General features: G+C 40.0%; 1 protein-coding gene across 3 annotated transcripts; it reads right to left on the minus strand.

The window, feature by feature from the left end:
* Nucleotides 1-134: 134 nt before the first annotated feature.
* Nucleotides 135-5,636, minus strand: LOC110938574 (immune-associated nucleotide-binding protein 9). 3 transcript variants are annotated; one of them, XM_035990660.1, is made up of 6 exons: nt 5,396-5,636; nt 2,204-2,452; nt 1,838-2,112; nt 1,552-1,716; nt 1,317-1,451; nt 135-512 (listed from the first exon to the last, which is right to left on the minus strand). In XM_035990660.1, exons 2-6 carry the CDS (start codon nt 2,433-2,435, stop codon nt 300-302), a joined length of 1,020 nt encoding a protein of 339 aa, XP_035846553.1. In that variant the 5' UTR covers nt 2,436-2,452; nt 5,396-5,636; the 3' UTR covers nt 135-299. The 3 variants fall into 3 exon arrangements, with proteins under 3 accessions (XP_035846553.1, XP_022036504.1, XP_035846554.1); XM_022180812.2 differs by lacking the exon at nt 5,396-5,636 and adding an exon at nt 2,872-3,001; XM_035990661.1 differs by lacking the exons at nt 135-512; nt 1,317-1,451; nt 1,552-1,716; nt 1,838-2,112; nt 2,204-2,452 and adding an exon at nt 3,355-4,886 and having other exon boundaries at nt 5,396-5,619.
* Between the last annotated feature and the right edge of the window lie 11,054 nt (nt 5,637-16,690).

The raw sequence follows: 16,690 nt of genomic DNA on the forward strand, positions 1-16,690 counted from the left end.
CCTATACCTCAAGCAATCAGAAGCGATCTACCAGTTGCCTAAGTTCCCCTCGCACGGTACGTTTAAAGCAAGGTATTTTCTATCATACAATAACCATTATGCATGTTATAATACTAAAAAAACAAACGTAACAATCATGAAAATAAATGACTCCGGTTATTATATATATAACTTCGATGTAAATTAGATCTTATATAATAAGATATAAGAAATCCACTTGAGTTGGAATATACGAGTGTTAAGGTTATCCAACCGTTATAATACATGTTTTTAGGAGAAAGGAACCACCAAGCATAAGTTTATAAAATAGCACATTTGCCACTTTCAGCTCTCGTTCGTAGCTCCTCAGTCTCCCTTTGGGCTCTCTCTAAATTCTCTCTGAGCTTCCGGATTTCATCATTGGATTTTGCTTGAGCAGCATAAGCCATTTCTTCAGCCTTCAACCGGGCCACCTGTTCTTCAGCCAATTGTTGTTCAAGTCTTGTAGTCGTTTCCTTCAACCTCGACTCAACCTGTAAAACATTAATTGAGCTTCATTACAAATACAAACCATGCTAACGATATAGGTTATGTTTTTATCTCATATGGGTACAATAAAATAACTTTTCCGTGTCAACATCAACAACCACCTAAGATGCTTTAATAGAAGTTTTAGATTAGTATTTTTGATAATACATTTTTTGAAATCATGCATAACACATTAATTATTAATAAAAAGAAGTTCAAAATAATAAACAAAAGATTGTGGGTCAACCCAAACCGATTTGGCCCATTTTTCTTATGATTATGAGAACCCGTCAACAAAAAACTCACAGGCCCCACCAACACCCTGCTAACCAATGGGAGGAGGTAAAACACAGTTTGTATTGGGCAGGTGGCCTTCGAGGGGCGTAAAGGCGAAAGCGAGTGGAAATTGGATTCAAACCAGCCAGAGGGAATCACTTACAACTATGCTACCCGTTGAAGATTGATTTGACCTGTTTTGACAGACACTAAAAATGACCATGATTTTTAAGTAAAAAAAAAACAGAAAAAGTTGTTTAAGAAAGATTTGTTAACTCTTGCTAAGCACACAAACCTTGAGACATCATAGTCAACAGCTAGTTTTTCTCTCTTAAAAAAAATAGCTTTAGAAATTTGTAGTTTAGTATATCTTTTTGTGTAATTAAACTATATGCCTACTTCTCTTTGAAATTCAAACAAATTTCATGCTACCAAGATAAGAATTTGCATATCAAAGGATATATATGGTATTATCATTAATAAAACAGGAAATTAAACAGCTAAGCTAATATCATTTGAAAAAAAAAGAATACCATTTCAGTAATTCGCTTAAGCTGCTCTTCATATGATTTATACATTTGTTCTGTTAGCTCAGATATTTCTTGTTTAGTATATCCCTCCAACATTTGAACTTCTTCTGTTTGTTCGTGAAGCTTCATAGTCCCTCTCTGTTAGTACATGTATAGTTTATGTAACATTGACGATTGGTCAAAAACAAACATTTCAATAATAAGAATGTATAACGGTGATGAAAAAAATGTGTTTCACCCTTAATTCATTAAAGATCTCATCGGTGTATGGTTTCCCGTTGTTCTTGGTCAACACCAAGTTGACAAGAGAGAGTAGTTCTTGTACTTGTTGCATTTTTTTCCTTTGATCTTTTGTCCTGTTATCAAAAAGAACACACCTATCTCCACACAGGCTAAGGGTTTCCTGAACCAATAATCAATTATTAGTTTTAACTTTTGAATATTGGTCAATTTCTAAAAAAGTATAGTAAACTCAATATCAAACAAGAAAAATGTCAAAAACCATGTTTTGGCATATATTTAACCTTCAACGATTCAGGATAGTCTTCTAAGAACTCTTCCAAAGTTTGTTCATTCTCCTCAAGTTCATCCCCACCGGTAAAAACCACAATCATATAATCATTAATTTTGCTCCCAAATAGAGTCCTTAAACTACTTATCGCAGCTTCTTCTTCTTTTGAAAACCGATTCCTAACCGAGAGGACAACAAGAACAGCATGGATACCATCTCTCGCCATATTTATACATTTAACAATCTCCTTTCCAATAAATTCAGTATCAACAGAGGAATCAAACAGTCCTGCCATTATACTACCCGTTAGCAATCCAAAATCAAACAAAAGATAAAAAAAAAAAAATATATTACAACTTTTAAGAAATAACTAAAATACCAGGAGTATCTATGACATTAAGCATCTGCCCATCTTTCAACACAGTTGTTCTCAGCTCGGAAGTACTTGTTACACCAGCAGAGCTTGCCTTTGATGCAAATTCTTTCCTTCCAAGGATGCTATTCCCTGTTGCACTTTTCCCATTACCTGTTCTTCCAACCAAAACAAGCGTTCGAAGTGCATTCGAAGGAGATGTGAACTCCCAATCATCATCAATCGAACTTCCTCCCATGATATGGCACTCGATCTCTACATCAAAATATAGAAATCGATTATAAATCTTTTTTTATTTTTCTTTTGAACCGTGAACTCCCACTAAAATCTACCTAAGTGGGACTCGAACCTGCACCACTTTAGTCGGATAAACACCTGGTGCGCCAGTAGGCAGCCATAGGCTCAATAATAATCCATCCAACCATTATAAATCAACACACAGGAACAGTTGACACATACATATGATCTCAAAACATGATACGAAATTAAGTTGATAACAGAATTCTGATGTAAAATTCAACCGAACAAGCTGCTTTCTAACACATTTCATCACGAATATATGAAAACAATTCAAATCAGTAGCGGGTGATGTAAACCTACTTTGGAGACTAAACAAAAGGTAAAGAATTGAATTCTTGATATACAAAAGGAGATTTCGAGAAGAAAAAAAGTACCTGAGAGTAATTTAGGGTTTATGTGTAATAATTATAATGAAAACGATCGAATTGAGAGGAGATGATGGTCACAGTCCACGATTGTTGCAATTTAAATGTCCTAAATTTTATCTGCTTTAATACGACAAGAATCGCGTGGTCAGACAAACACGAACATACCTATATGCACGCAATTTATTATAAACCTAAGAAAGTGGGGCTGGGTTGGGGTGACCGTTGTCAAGCAACGCTGGCTAGACCACATCGGCCTAGCGTTGGCTATGACGTTACCCCGTTGGCGTGGGGCGCTACTTTGATTGGCTGGGTCAATGTAGCCGTTGGTGGTGGCGGTTATGGTATGGTAAATCATTTTTTTTTTAAATTACATTTTTCACCTATAAATACTCAACACAAATTACATATTTTTTTTCACAACAATAACGCAATACGATTACAAATTAATGGCAGGTAGACGAGCAACAAGCTGAGCCGCTACCCCAATACTCAACACAAATTACATATTTTCTCATTTTTCTTCAACCAATACTCAACACAAATTACATATTTTTTTTTGGTAAAGGGTTACCCCGGTTAAATTTTATTTCACACAACCACAAGAACAAGTGAGGGCCTAACATGAACCCCCAATTCTCAAATATGACATGCCACTTTTGAGTTCAGCAAGCAACAAAGCAAAACAATAAAACAAGTCACACAGGACTAAACAATGCCAAACAACACGACAAACCCTTAGCCATAATCATCATCGTCTATCAACAACCCACGAGGTAAGCTCCATAAATGTAACACTCTCATTGCTTCGACTGATTTTTTGAACTTCATGGAGTGCAGCTTCATCCGGACAGTGTTTAGAATCACCTCAACAAGCTGGCTCTGACTCCTCTTCTTACTAGAGAACAACCGCTGATTTCGCTCTTGCCATACAAAATAGACCGCCGCACCAACCACTAGACGTCCAACAATATGAATAACCTTCTTCGAATCCGCATGTTGAAGTAAGTGAGTATAAATCGCGTCCCAAGTTGAGTCAATATTTCCCATATCCACTAGATCTCGCACACCATGTCATATGCAACAAGCATATGAACACTCAAAGAAAAGATGCTCATGAGAATCTGGCCCAGACGTACATAATGAACAGCACATTAGATTAAAATTCATATTCCCCGAAGAACACCATTTCCTCATAACATCCTGTGTCTTTAATTTCTTTTTTATAAGCAGCCACAAGACAAACGAATGCCGAGGAATAGCTTGAGAAAACCACACAATATTAGCCCAAGGAACCACACTTTGACTAATCTGAATCTCCTCCCATACCATCGAAGTCCCATAGTCTACAATTGAACCCAGACTCGATCTCCACACAACCCTATCCTGCACACTAGGATTCAAGTTAATGGCCCTCATGTTTTGTAAGCTCGGAAATCGCTGAACCCAAGCATTCAGCCACCTCCATCCTCCAAATTCCCACAACTCAGCAACCTTAGTTTGCATACCAAACCCAGCATTAGCTATCATCCTAGGGATCAGAAAGGAACTCAACGGACAAGCATCATCCCAGATATCAAACCATGCAAAAGTTTTATGACCGTCCCCAATTTCCATCCATATATGTTTTCGAATAATTGGGCGAAGTTGCAACATTTTCCTGCAGCTCCATGCGACATTATTTCTGACCGGAACATCCCAGAAACTCCTATCACGTAAATGGTACAAATGTATCCATTTAACCCACAAGGATTCTCTACTTGTTAGGATACTCCAAACATGCGAGACCATGAGGGCATTATTCATATCCAAAACCCTACGAATACCCAAACCTCCTTCCTGTTTCGGAAAACACAAATTACTCCACTTAACTTTAGCTTTACCTTTAATACTATTGCCCTGAACCCATAGAAAACGTCTCATCTTTTCCTCTAACTCCATAATAACACGCTTTGGTAAGATGAAAACCGAAGCCCAATAAACATGCATAGAAGATAAAACTGACCGGATTAGCTGGAGCCGCCCTGCAAAGGACAAACTCTTCATTTTCCAATTTGTTATCTTTGCCTCAATAATTGTAGATTATAAATGTTAAAGACACAACAATATCTTAAATAAAAAAATAACTCATCCTTTCTCATATAGTGACTAAATCTATCTGGAAAATCATCAGATATATTTGTATCAGTATTAAAACCGGAAGCAATATGTTAGGCATTCAAATCATCGTATGTCTATTAGCTTGTTTAGTTCATTACTGATATGAAAACAATAATAATAGTTGAACTAAAATAATAGATTGAAATTCTGAGATTTGAAAGAACTTATGCTCCAGAAACAATTAACAGATCCAAAGTGTTGACATCGATAACTCTATAGAACTGATAAAATCTGTCAATTACATGCAACATATCCTCGTTTTGAATGAAATTAAAGGCTACTGGTTACAAAAACATTAAGCAGTGAAATGATTTATAATGGAATCGTCAATACGGATGATAAGATGTGGTGATTAATTCGATACTTAACGAACCTTAGTCCGTGTGGAATGGATGAGTAGATCCGTTGTGATTTGATGCGGAATTCTCTATGCGAAAGGAGATTCAGGAAGCGAATGATCCAGAGACGAATGGTGAGCGAGCTCCTCCTGCTATGGCTGGCGTTTGAAGATACAAGAGAATTTGGAATTTGGATCCTCCGGTGGGTTTTTGTTCAAAATGGGCCTTGAAAAATACCCACCTCCTCAACCCTTTAAATATTTCTTTTATTTTTTTAATCTCTACATCGACCAGACGAGATGTCCAGGACTAGGTTGTTGTTCAAAGTCGATCTGTTTAGGGATCTAGTTAGCCTTTTTTTTCTTTTTTTTAATAGTTAAATGTCATCTTAGTCCATGTGGTTTGCGTTATTTTGTCAATTTACTCCAAATGTTTCTTTTTTCGCATGTATGTTCAAAAAAGTTTCATCGTTGTCATTTTAGTCCACTGGGTTAACTTCATCCAATATTTATGTTAACGAGAAGAGCAATTCGTTCATTTTATATGTAATTCAGTTAACTAAAAGGAGAGGTTAACCCAATGGACTAAAATGACAACGGTGAAACTTTTTTGGACCCGCAGTCGAAAAATGAAACATTTGAATTAAACTGACAAAATATCCCAAACAACAGAGACTAAAATGGCATTTAACACTTTTTTTATTGATGGTAGCTAAAATTTAATTGGACTTAAAAATATTGTCTCCCTCTATATATATAGAATACGGGTTTTTCGATTTGAACTGAATTAGAAAAATTGAAATAGAAGAACGTATTTGCAATTCGGTTTATCCAATTTGAACGGGATAAAACCGAATATTAAACATCCCTAGTGTTAGTTATTATAAGTTTAGAGAGGTTAGACAATCGATTTAGAAGCATGTGAAGAAGCCCTACTAGTGTTGTGATCTATTATTATTTCACGATATTGCATTCTTGTGAAATCATAATTTTTAACCTTTTTAACAAAAGTTATAGTAAAAAAAATAATGGATTTTAATAATCTCAACTATTACCCATTGGCCGAAAACGGTTCCAACTTTAAAAATTCCTATTGGTGGTCTCATCTTTTCACAAATTGGCCTTCAATGGATCCTGACTAACAGAAATCAAACGTTGTTAGTCTCCGGTCGCCGTAAAAACGTTTTTGGTCGTAAAAAGGTTCTTAAAGGTCTGATCTATGGTTACAAACAGGTTTAGGACAACAAAAACTTCGAGTTTTTAGGCTAAAAAGGTTCCTAACGGTGTATAATAAGGTTTCAAAAAGGTTTCAGGCGAAAAGGTTGAGTTTTCCGGTCAAAAACGTTTTTCCGGCAACCGGAGACTAACGGCGTTAAATTTCTGTTAGTCAGGGTCTATTGAAGGCCAATATGTGAAAAGATGGGACCGTCAGTGGAAATTTTTAAAGTTTGAACCGTTGCCGGCCAACGGACAATAGTTGGAATTATTAAAATCCATTATTCCTAAAAAAAACTTATTTTTGACACAAGTTATAGTAAAAAAACTTGTTTGTAAGGTTCAAGAGTGTACACTAATTATTATATTTCGATCATTATACTCTAAACGCAAAAACAATTGTAAGTCTAGTATTATTTCCATTGCTATTCAAAAAATAAGCTATTATTGTATCTGTATAAAGAAACATCGCTAAATACTAAAAAATATATGTCTCGGTTATCTAACTATATAGAAAATACAAAAGCTTATAAAAATATATTTTTCGGCTAAAACGTTGAGTTTCTGGCCAAAAAGAAGTTTTTTGACGAAAAATAAAAAAGTTTTTCCGACAACCTCAATAGTTAGGACTTTTTACTAGAAAAGGTTCCTAACGGTGTGTAATAAGGTTTCAAAAGTGTTTCAGACGAAAAGGTTGAGTTTTCCGGCCAAAAACGTTTTTCCGGCGAACGAAGACTAACGGCGTTAAGGTTCTGTTAGTCATGGTCTATTGAAGGCCAATATGTGAAAAGATGGGACCGTCAACGTATATACCCAAAAATTTCTATACGAAAACTACATATATAACACTACTAAGCGAAAAAATTCGAGCCCCCCCCTATGATCCTGCCCCCCTGGTCTTTAGTTGTGTTAGGATCGGAGGCTGCCATGATTGTGTTTGTTTGTATAATTTGAACAAATCAATAGATATAAATTGAGATTAAGTGCAACGGAAATGAATACAAACTTTGTAAACACAATCAGAAGGAGAAATAGTTTTTGATAAACATGATTCATCATTACGTCTAATGATTACAATACAAAGCAAATGATTACAAGCATGCTTACAATACTAAACTCCCCCTCAGCCTGATGCTCTAAGGTTGGTTGCACAAGATGAAAGGGTTAGACGTGAGAAGAAGAGCTTGCTCAGTCAATCAAATGTAACAGTACAGGGTACTGCTCCATTTATAGGCAAACCAAACCACTGAGACATCTCAGCTGACGTCACCATGATAGTGACATCTAACTACCTAACAACCTATAAGCACTGCTCTATACAAACTACTGATGTCTTAACAACTGATTATAGGTACAATACAAAACAAGAGATAACTACTGCTTCATGTTCCGCTGTTGTAGCTTAAGCACTGATGTTGAGCATCAGTGCTTTCTTCAAAGGTGATCAGTCCTTGAATTGGCAGTGCTTTGTGTCTTCAGCAGTACTTAGGAAACAACAGTAGATAGAGCAAACAACGTTTGTCTTCAGCAGTCTTTAGAGTTTCATCAGTGTTTGGTTCATCAGTTGTTATAGTGAGCAGTACTTAAGATCCATCAGCTGTTAGATTACCACTGTCAAGGGGAAAGCTTAGTGTAAACAGCTGCTTATTTTGAGTCCACTGTTGTGATCCGATTTTGGCTTTTATCATCTGTTCCTCTGGTAGGGTTCAATCCCAACAATCTCCCCCTGGAACAGATAATACCAAAACCCTTCATTATTCTGGACCTTTATTCCTCATCAGAAGTTCCCTAGCTTGTATTTTAAAATCTGCTTCAAATTCTTTGGAACTCAAGTCATCTTCATCCCTACACAGTGTAAGTTCAAGGAGATCCTGCAAATCTTCAACACTAAGGCCTATTGCTTCTTTCCTTGATATATACTTCACTTCACCATTGGATCTGACCAAAGTCAATACGTGGGTCTTTTGATCAGACATCCACTTTAGTATTTTTAATCCTAATGGGTTTCTTGGGAGAGATTTATTTGCCGATGAGTTTGGAGATGATGGCCTTGTGAAAAGTTGTAAGCTATCAGACATTTGTTTGAGAGCCTTCTCAATGACATCATTTGCTGCAGCTATGTCTTCTGCAGTTTCTTTTTCAATTTGCTCTTTTCTCTTCTGTTGATCTGGCTCAATGTCTGATGCTTCTGATGTGTTTGGTGATGCAGGCTTGGTTAATACCTTCTTAAAAAGGTCTTGAAGCTTTGCAGAGCTCTCTTCTTTTAGACCCATTTTCATGATTGATTCTTTGAAGTACTCAGCTTCCTTTTTCTTTACCTCTTCATCAGACAATTGTTTTCCTTCTTCTTGGTTTGACACAAAGATAGGATTATCTGCTGATTTGAACAGTGTTCTGAGGTTTTCAATATGTTGTTCAAGCTTTTTGTAGTCAGGCTTCTTGCTTGAAACAGTTGTTTTCCTTTTCTTCAGCCTTTCATAGGCTTCATCTGTGTGCTGTTTTGACCATTTTGCTATGGCATCAGCAGTGTCCACTTTAGCATCTACCAGCTCCTGTTTCTTCTTTTTATATTCGGAAGTAAGATCAGCAATTAGCTTTTTATACTTGTTCCAATTTGGAGCTGTCTTCTTCTTACTTTGATCACCTTTAATCCTTTCAATCCTGTTTGCTTCATGCTTTAGGGCAGCTATTGGCCATTCTTCAAATTGGTTTTCTTCAGCTGGATACAATTTTTCTTTCATGATATATGCAATCAATTCTTTTCTCATCTTCTTTCTTTGATCTGTCTTTTCTTTGATCAGAACTTGTGCATAATCTTTCATCAGCTTGACTTTTGTAAGTAAAAATTCCATTTTTTCAGAAATGGCTTTATCACCTTGATCTTTGCATTCGAGTTTAGCTCGAATCTTTGCTTGCCTTGCTTTCATTTCGAGATATTCATCCATGTCTTCTGGAACTATGAAGCCTATGAGAGAAGAAAATTTTCTTTTTGAAGGATCATCTTTGGTGTAAAATTGTTTCATCTCATTTTTTACGGTATCTAGTTCAAGTGGATATTTTGCAGCAACATGATCATATTTTTCATCAGTGGCTTGAGTTGTTTCTCTTTTTCTTTTGTAAAGCTTTACGGATGAAATAGATTTTGGTTGTGACGTAGGAATGGTAAGAGCAGTGGTAGATGGTTGACTAACAGCTGTTGAAACAACTGGTGTTTCAACATCAGTTGTCATTACAACTGCTGTTGTATTAGCAGATGTCTTCTGCTTTTGAGCAGGAGTTGTGATGACAGTGGTTTGAGTGGTGATGAGTGACTGACTAACAACTGTTGAAACAATTGGTGTTTCAACTACTGTTGCCATTACAGCAGATGTTGTAACTTCTGCTGTCTTCTGCTTTTTGGCAGGAGGTGATGATGGGGTGGCTGTTTTTAGTGGTGTGATCACAGATGATGGTGGAGCAGTAGTGTGACAACTCGAAATTTAGAACCTTTCAGTGTACCTCTATGTAACTTGCTTGAAACACCTTGTGACTAATTAACTTGCTATTCTAGTGACATATGTGAACATCCTATGTGATTGCGTGTTACGTTTATGTGTTGTAATTGTATGTATGCGTGTACATATATGAACCGAGAACCAAGAGCCCGACTCGAGACCATGCGGTCTCGAGTGAACAGTAACTGTTGGGCCGGGTTGGGCCGCACACCCCTTAGCCTATTCGAAAACCCATTAGGGTACACCACTTGAAGCTAGTATATATCCTTGTTGCTAACCAACACTATCATCTTTGGACAACACACACACTCTTCTACTTCCTCTCTCACTAAAACCCTAGAAACACAAACACACTTCCCCATTCTCGGATCCAATCGGTTGGCACTAGGATCTTTGGTTCAAGCTTGGAATCGACATTTGGAATTCACCTTTCCCATCCCCTAACCGGTTAGTGATTCTTGTGTTTTTGTGTTGGGTTGATGATTATAATAGTGGGTTTGCTTGCTAAGTTTACACATGAGATGATTGTTTATCTATGCTAAAGATGTTGCTTGATAAAATATAGCTACTTGTTGTCAAATGATGATATCATATGTATGATGATGATAAATCGGTTAACATGTCTTGATTTCGGTCATATTGCATGATGAATTGATGATATTTTGTGTTTAAATGAAGTTTAAACCATTGGTTGTTAATGTTCATGAAATCGGACTAACATATGGAAGATAAATCTTATTTAAGCATGATGTTACATTGCTTGAATATGCTAGTATAAATTTTATCGATGAACTATTTGAATACATGAGGAACAACATGAACATGATATGAATGTGATTTGGATATTTGAAGAACATGATGAATATATGAAGGACTAGTTGAATGTGCTATGAAGATGCTTTGAATATTTGAAATCTGATTTGTTTGATCCATTTTGGGTAATTGCTAGACAACAAAACATGTTTAAGTGGATAGTACACATTAGGGTGCATGGAATTGAAATTCTATTGGATAGTACAACTGTACAGAATCAGCAACTGCTGGGGAGTCGAGACCCCTGGTTCCGACTCGAGACATAAGCATGACAACCCGAGACCACAGGTTGCGACACAGGTTGCGAGCCGAGAATCCCTAGTCTCGACTCGAGACCACATGATCATCACACAAACAGCATGACCCGAGACCATGCTTGCGAGTCCGGTTGCGACTCGAGACCAATACCTGCATGACCCGAGACCGCACAGTCTCGACTCGAGACCACACTTGTTGGACTTGCACAATTTCGGGCCTAAGTTAGTGGGCCGGACTTATGGACTCCTTGTGCTACTGTTTAATGCGTGAATGTTACTGTGGAAATTGTTGTGAACTACTGATGAACTGCCATAATAAGAACTTGTATGCCATGATTGTTACTTGTACGTGCACTACTTGGATACAACCTGACTTGAATAGTATCTATGTTAGGACATAGTTGACTACTCGCAACTTGATTGACCTTCTGTGTTACTGCCGAGCAAACCAAGGTGAGTTCACACCCTCTACCAAGCATGGGATTCCCTGGGTTGGGAATGGGGTTAAGGAACGTAGATTCCTCGTCCTCCTTGGGTAGGAAAGCGAGGGTTCAGGAATGTGATTCCTCGTCCTGATGGACAGACAACTCGTACTAGACCAAAACTCTATCACGAAGTCCCTCCTTTTATATCGACTTAATCGCCGGGCCAATGGCGAGCGGGTCATTAGTTAGATAGTGCTATTTAGGTCTGACAAACCTCACACCGTGCCGCAGAGGACGGGCGTGAACTAATGGATCTGGGGCACGTCAATGATGATAGACATTGACAGTTTCAGGGCACATAAACATGACTACAGTCAGCAGTCGATATGGTAGCGAGTCTAGTGGATACATGGGGTAGCCCCCACGGCCGAAAAGCCAGATAACTAACATGGGGTAGCCCCCACGGCTGGAATGCCAGAGTAACCGGGAACAAATAAGACACGTTTTTAATTATGGGGTAACCCCCACGGTAGGATGCCAGATAAAGGAAACTGTTTTCGAAACAAACTAAAACGAACACCCAACCGTGAACTCACTCAACTTGTTGTTGACTCGTTACTACATGCTTTGCAGGACCATAGGTGCTTAGCTGGAGCTTGCATGGAGGAGAGTCGTTGTGGGACACGGATAGCTGCGTGCCATGTTAAAATTGAAAACAATTGAACTTATGTTTTAACTTTAAGACTTATGCTTCCGCTTACAACTTAAACTATGTTTTGTTTGAACACCAATCGTATTGGTTAGATTTTTATAACTATTTATATGCCTGTTCAATATGATTGGTGGTTGGATCCTGGTCAGTCACGCCTCCAAGCGGTAGTACTCCGCAGGTGGATTTTGGGGGTGTGACAGATTGGTATCAGAGCCATTGGTTATAGTGAACTTGGTTTTAATAAAGGGGAAACGTTTTTGTTAAAACCAGATTATAACCTGTACAGTACTCAACGGTCCACAACGACGCTTCACTCCACGTGCAAGGCTCGACATTCTAGGTAATATGATTTATGTATATATTGCCTACTTGTTAGTAACATAGTAAATTGCTCATGGTATGCTTAGCTGATATAACTACTATTGCTTAAACCCGTGTGTGCTTACTCTATCCTACCATCGTACTTTCGCAAACCCCTCTCACTCGTGTTACTCTTAACATGAAGATCATGTCTGGACGCGTTAACATGACACAAGCCCAGTTGACGGCACTGATCAACGAGCGAGTTGCCGCAGCGCTTGCAGCTGCACAAGCAGGAGGTCAACATACTCAGCCAACCATGTGCACTTTTAAGACCTTTATGGACTGCCGACCCACTACCTTTAGCGGCACTGAAGGAGCAGTAGGTCTCCTCCACTGGTTTGAGAAACTCGAGTCTGTCTTCGAAATGTGTGAATGCCCTGAGGCGCGCAGGGTGAAGTATGCTACCGGTACTCTCGAGGGTTTAGCCCTCACATGGTGGAACGCTCAGGTTCAAATGCTGGGGTTGGTTGTTGCCAACGCCACCCCATGGGAAACTTTCAAGGAAATGATCAAGGAAGAATACTGCAGTCGCGATGACATTCATAAGCTGGAAGACGAGTTCTACAACCTCAAGATGACGGGGTCAGAAATCGAGGCGTATACTAAGAGATCGCATGAGCTTGCCTTATTGTGTCCCACTATGGTGGACCCTCCCTACAAGCGGATTGAACTTTATCTCAAGGGCTTGGTGCCGGAAATCCAAAGTCATGTGACTTCAGCAAACCTGGCCACTATTCAGCAGGTTGTTCAGTTGGCTCACCGTCTTACTGATCAGGCGGTGGAGCAAAACAGGCTACCAAAGAGGATAAGTGCCACAGCTACTTCGGGTACTCCTAGTGACGGCAAGAGAAAATGGGATGGAACTTCAAGCAAGGGTTCAAATTCTGTGCAATCTCAGTCACAGCAAAGAAAGACTGATGACTACAAGAGCCCCAGTCAGCAATCGTCTAGTGGTCAAAGTCATGGTGGGTACAAGGGGAATCACCCCAAATGCAATCGTTGTAACCTACACCACAGTGGGCCCTGCGCCAGGGGCAACTGTCATCGGTGCAACAAGCCAGGTCACGTCGCCAAGGATTGTAGAAGCCTATACCCCGCAAGCCAAAATCGTCAACAACAGGCCCCACAGAACCAGCGACAGCAGCAGGGTAACAACAAAGGGTGTTTTCAGTGTGGAGCTGAAGGCCACTTCAAGAAGGATTGTCCCCAACTGAACCAGAACCAGAACAACAACAACAACAATCAAGGGAATGGTAACAATGGGAACAACAACAACAATGGTGCCAGGGGACGAGTGTACGTGATCGGCCAAGGTGAAGCAAGGAACGATCCCAACGTGGTGACGGGTAAGTTCCTCCTCGACGACTTTTATGTTACAGTTTTATTTGATTCGGGTGCCGATACTAGCTATGTGTCACTAGAAGTTAGTAAAATGCTTAAGCGTGTTCCAACACCCCTGAGTAACAAGCATATTGTAGAGCTAGCAAATGGTAAGAGCTTGGAGGCCTCGCACGTAGTCAAGGGTTGCAAACTAATTCTCGCCGACCAGACCTTCTCTATTGACCTTATTCCTATCGTCTTGGGGAGTTTCGACGTAGTCGTTGGGATGGATTGGTTATCCCAACATCGAGCACAGATTCTTTGCAACGAGAAGATTGTTCGTATTCCTGGTTCCGATAGTGAACCCCTTATAATTCGTGGCGACAAGAGAAGTGCTGTTGAGAACATCATATCTCTCCTTAAGGCCCAGAAGTGTTTGCGAAAGGGCCACACTGCCATTCTGGCTCTCATAACGGATACCTCGGAGAAAGAGAAGAAGCTAGAAGATTTTCCAGTTGTACGTGACTATCCTGAGGTATTTCCTGAAGAATTACCTGGTCTCCCACCCCATCGTCAAGTCGAGTTTCAGATTGAACTAGCTCTTGGAGCTGCACCTATAGCTCATGCACCTTATCGTTTGGCACCATCAGAGTTGGAAGAACTCTCTATGCAACTACAAGAACTCTTGGATAAGGGTTTTATTCGTCCTAGCTCATCACCCTGGGGAGCTCCAGTGCTATTTGTAAAGAAGAAGGACGGTACCTTCAGAATGTGTATCGACTACCGCGAACTCAACAAGGTGACTGTGAAGAATCGTTATCCTCTACCGCGTATTGACGACCTGTTTGACCAGTTGCAGGGGTCGAGCTACTATTCAAAGATCGATCTGAGATCGGGATATCACCAGCTGAGAGTTCGAGAAGAGGATGTCTCTAAGACAGCCTTTAGAACTCGTTATGGACACTATGAGTTTTTAGTCATGCCTTTTGGGCTGACAAACGTGCCTGCGGTTTTCATGGATCTAATGAATCGGGTGTGCAAGCCTTATCTAGACAAGTTCGTTATAGTTTTCATCGACGACATCTTGATCTATTCAAAGAGCCAAGAGGAACACGAACAGCATCTACGACTTATTTTGGAACTCCTCCGAACAGAGCAGCTTTACGCAAAATTCTCGAAATGCGACTTTTGGCTTCGAGAGGTCCATTTCTTAGGCCATGTGGTAAACAAGGATGGGATTCATGTCGATCCATCCAAGGTGGAATCGATTAAGAACTGGCCTGCGCCTCGTACACCAAAGGAAATTCGCCAATTCTTGGGATTGGCAGGTTATTACAGGAGGTTCATTAAGGATTTTTCTAAGATCGCACAGCCTCTCACCTCATTAACACAGAAAGGCGTTGTTTATCGATGGGGAAATGCTCAGGGGGTAGCCTTCCAACATCTAAAAGATAGACTTTGTAGCACACCTATCCTTTCACTGCCAGAGGGCACAAACGATTTCGTGGTTTACTGTGACGCATCAATTCAAGGTCTTGGTTGTGTATTGATGCAACGAGATAAAGTTATAGCCTACGCCTCACGATAACTCAAAGTTCATGAGAAGAACTACACTACGCATGATTTGGAGCTGGGAGCTGTTGTTTTCGCACTTAAGTTATGGCGGCATTACCTATACGGTACCAAGTGCGCCATCTACACCGACCACAGAAGCCTGGAACATATCTTCAAGCAGAAGGAACTGAATATGCGGCAACGACGATGGGTCGAGCTATTGAATGACTATGAGTGCTCCATCAGGTATCATCCGGGCAAGGCCAATGTGGTGGCTGACGCCCTCAGTCGAAAGGACACTGCACCTAAGCGCGTGAGGGCTTTGCAACTCACGATCCATTCTAGTCTCCCTTCTCAAATACGAGCCGCTCAGATGGAAGCACTGAAACCAGAAAACGTCAGGGCTGAAGCCCTACGCGGGTCAAGACAACGTTTAGAACAAAAGGAAGATGGTGCTTATTACGTAACAGGACGCATTTGGGTCCCACTATATGGCAGCCTACGAGAGCTTGTGATGGATGAGGCACACAAATCTCGCTACTCGGTACACCCTGGATCGGATAAGATGTACCACGATATTAAAACTACGTATTGGTGGCCTAGCATGAAGGCCCACATAGCAACTTATGTCAGCAAGTGTTTGACCTGTGCGAGAGTCAAGACCGAATACCAGAAGCCCTCGGGCTTACTTCAACAACCAGAGATACCACAATGGAAATGGGAGCAAATTTCCATGGATTTCGTTACTGGCCTACCCAGATCTCAGCGCGGAAACGATACTATTTGGGTGATCGTGGATCGACTCACAAAATCCGCACACTTCTTGGCAATTAAGGAAATGGATAAATTCTCCACTTTAGCGGAGGTATACCTCAAGGAAGTTGTTTCGAGGCACGGGGTGCCCACCTCTATCATCTCTGATCGAGATGCACGTTTTACTTCAGAGCTGTGGCAAGCAATGCACAAGTCCTTTGGCTCACGTTTAGATATGAGCACAGCGTATCACCCTCAGACGGACGGGCAGTCCGAGCGCACTATTCAGACCTTAGAAGACATGCTTCGTGCATGCGTAATCGACTTTGGCAACAGCTGGGAAAAGCATCTACCACTCATGGAATTCTCGTACAATAACAGCTACCACACCAGCATTAAAGCTGCTCCGTTTGAGGCATTGTATG

The sequence above is a fragment of the Helianthus annuus genome, chromosome 5 (genome assembly GCF_002127325.2).
Source record: "Helianthus annuus cultivar XRQ/B chromosome 5, HanXRQr2.0-SUNRISE, whole genome shotgun sequence".
NCBI lineage: Eukaryota > Viridiplantae > Streptophyta > Magnoliopsida > Asterales > Asteraceae > Helianthus > Helianthus annuus.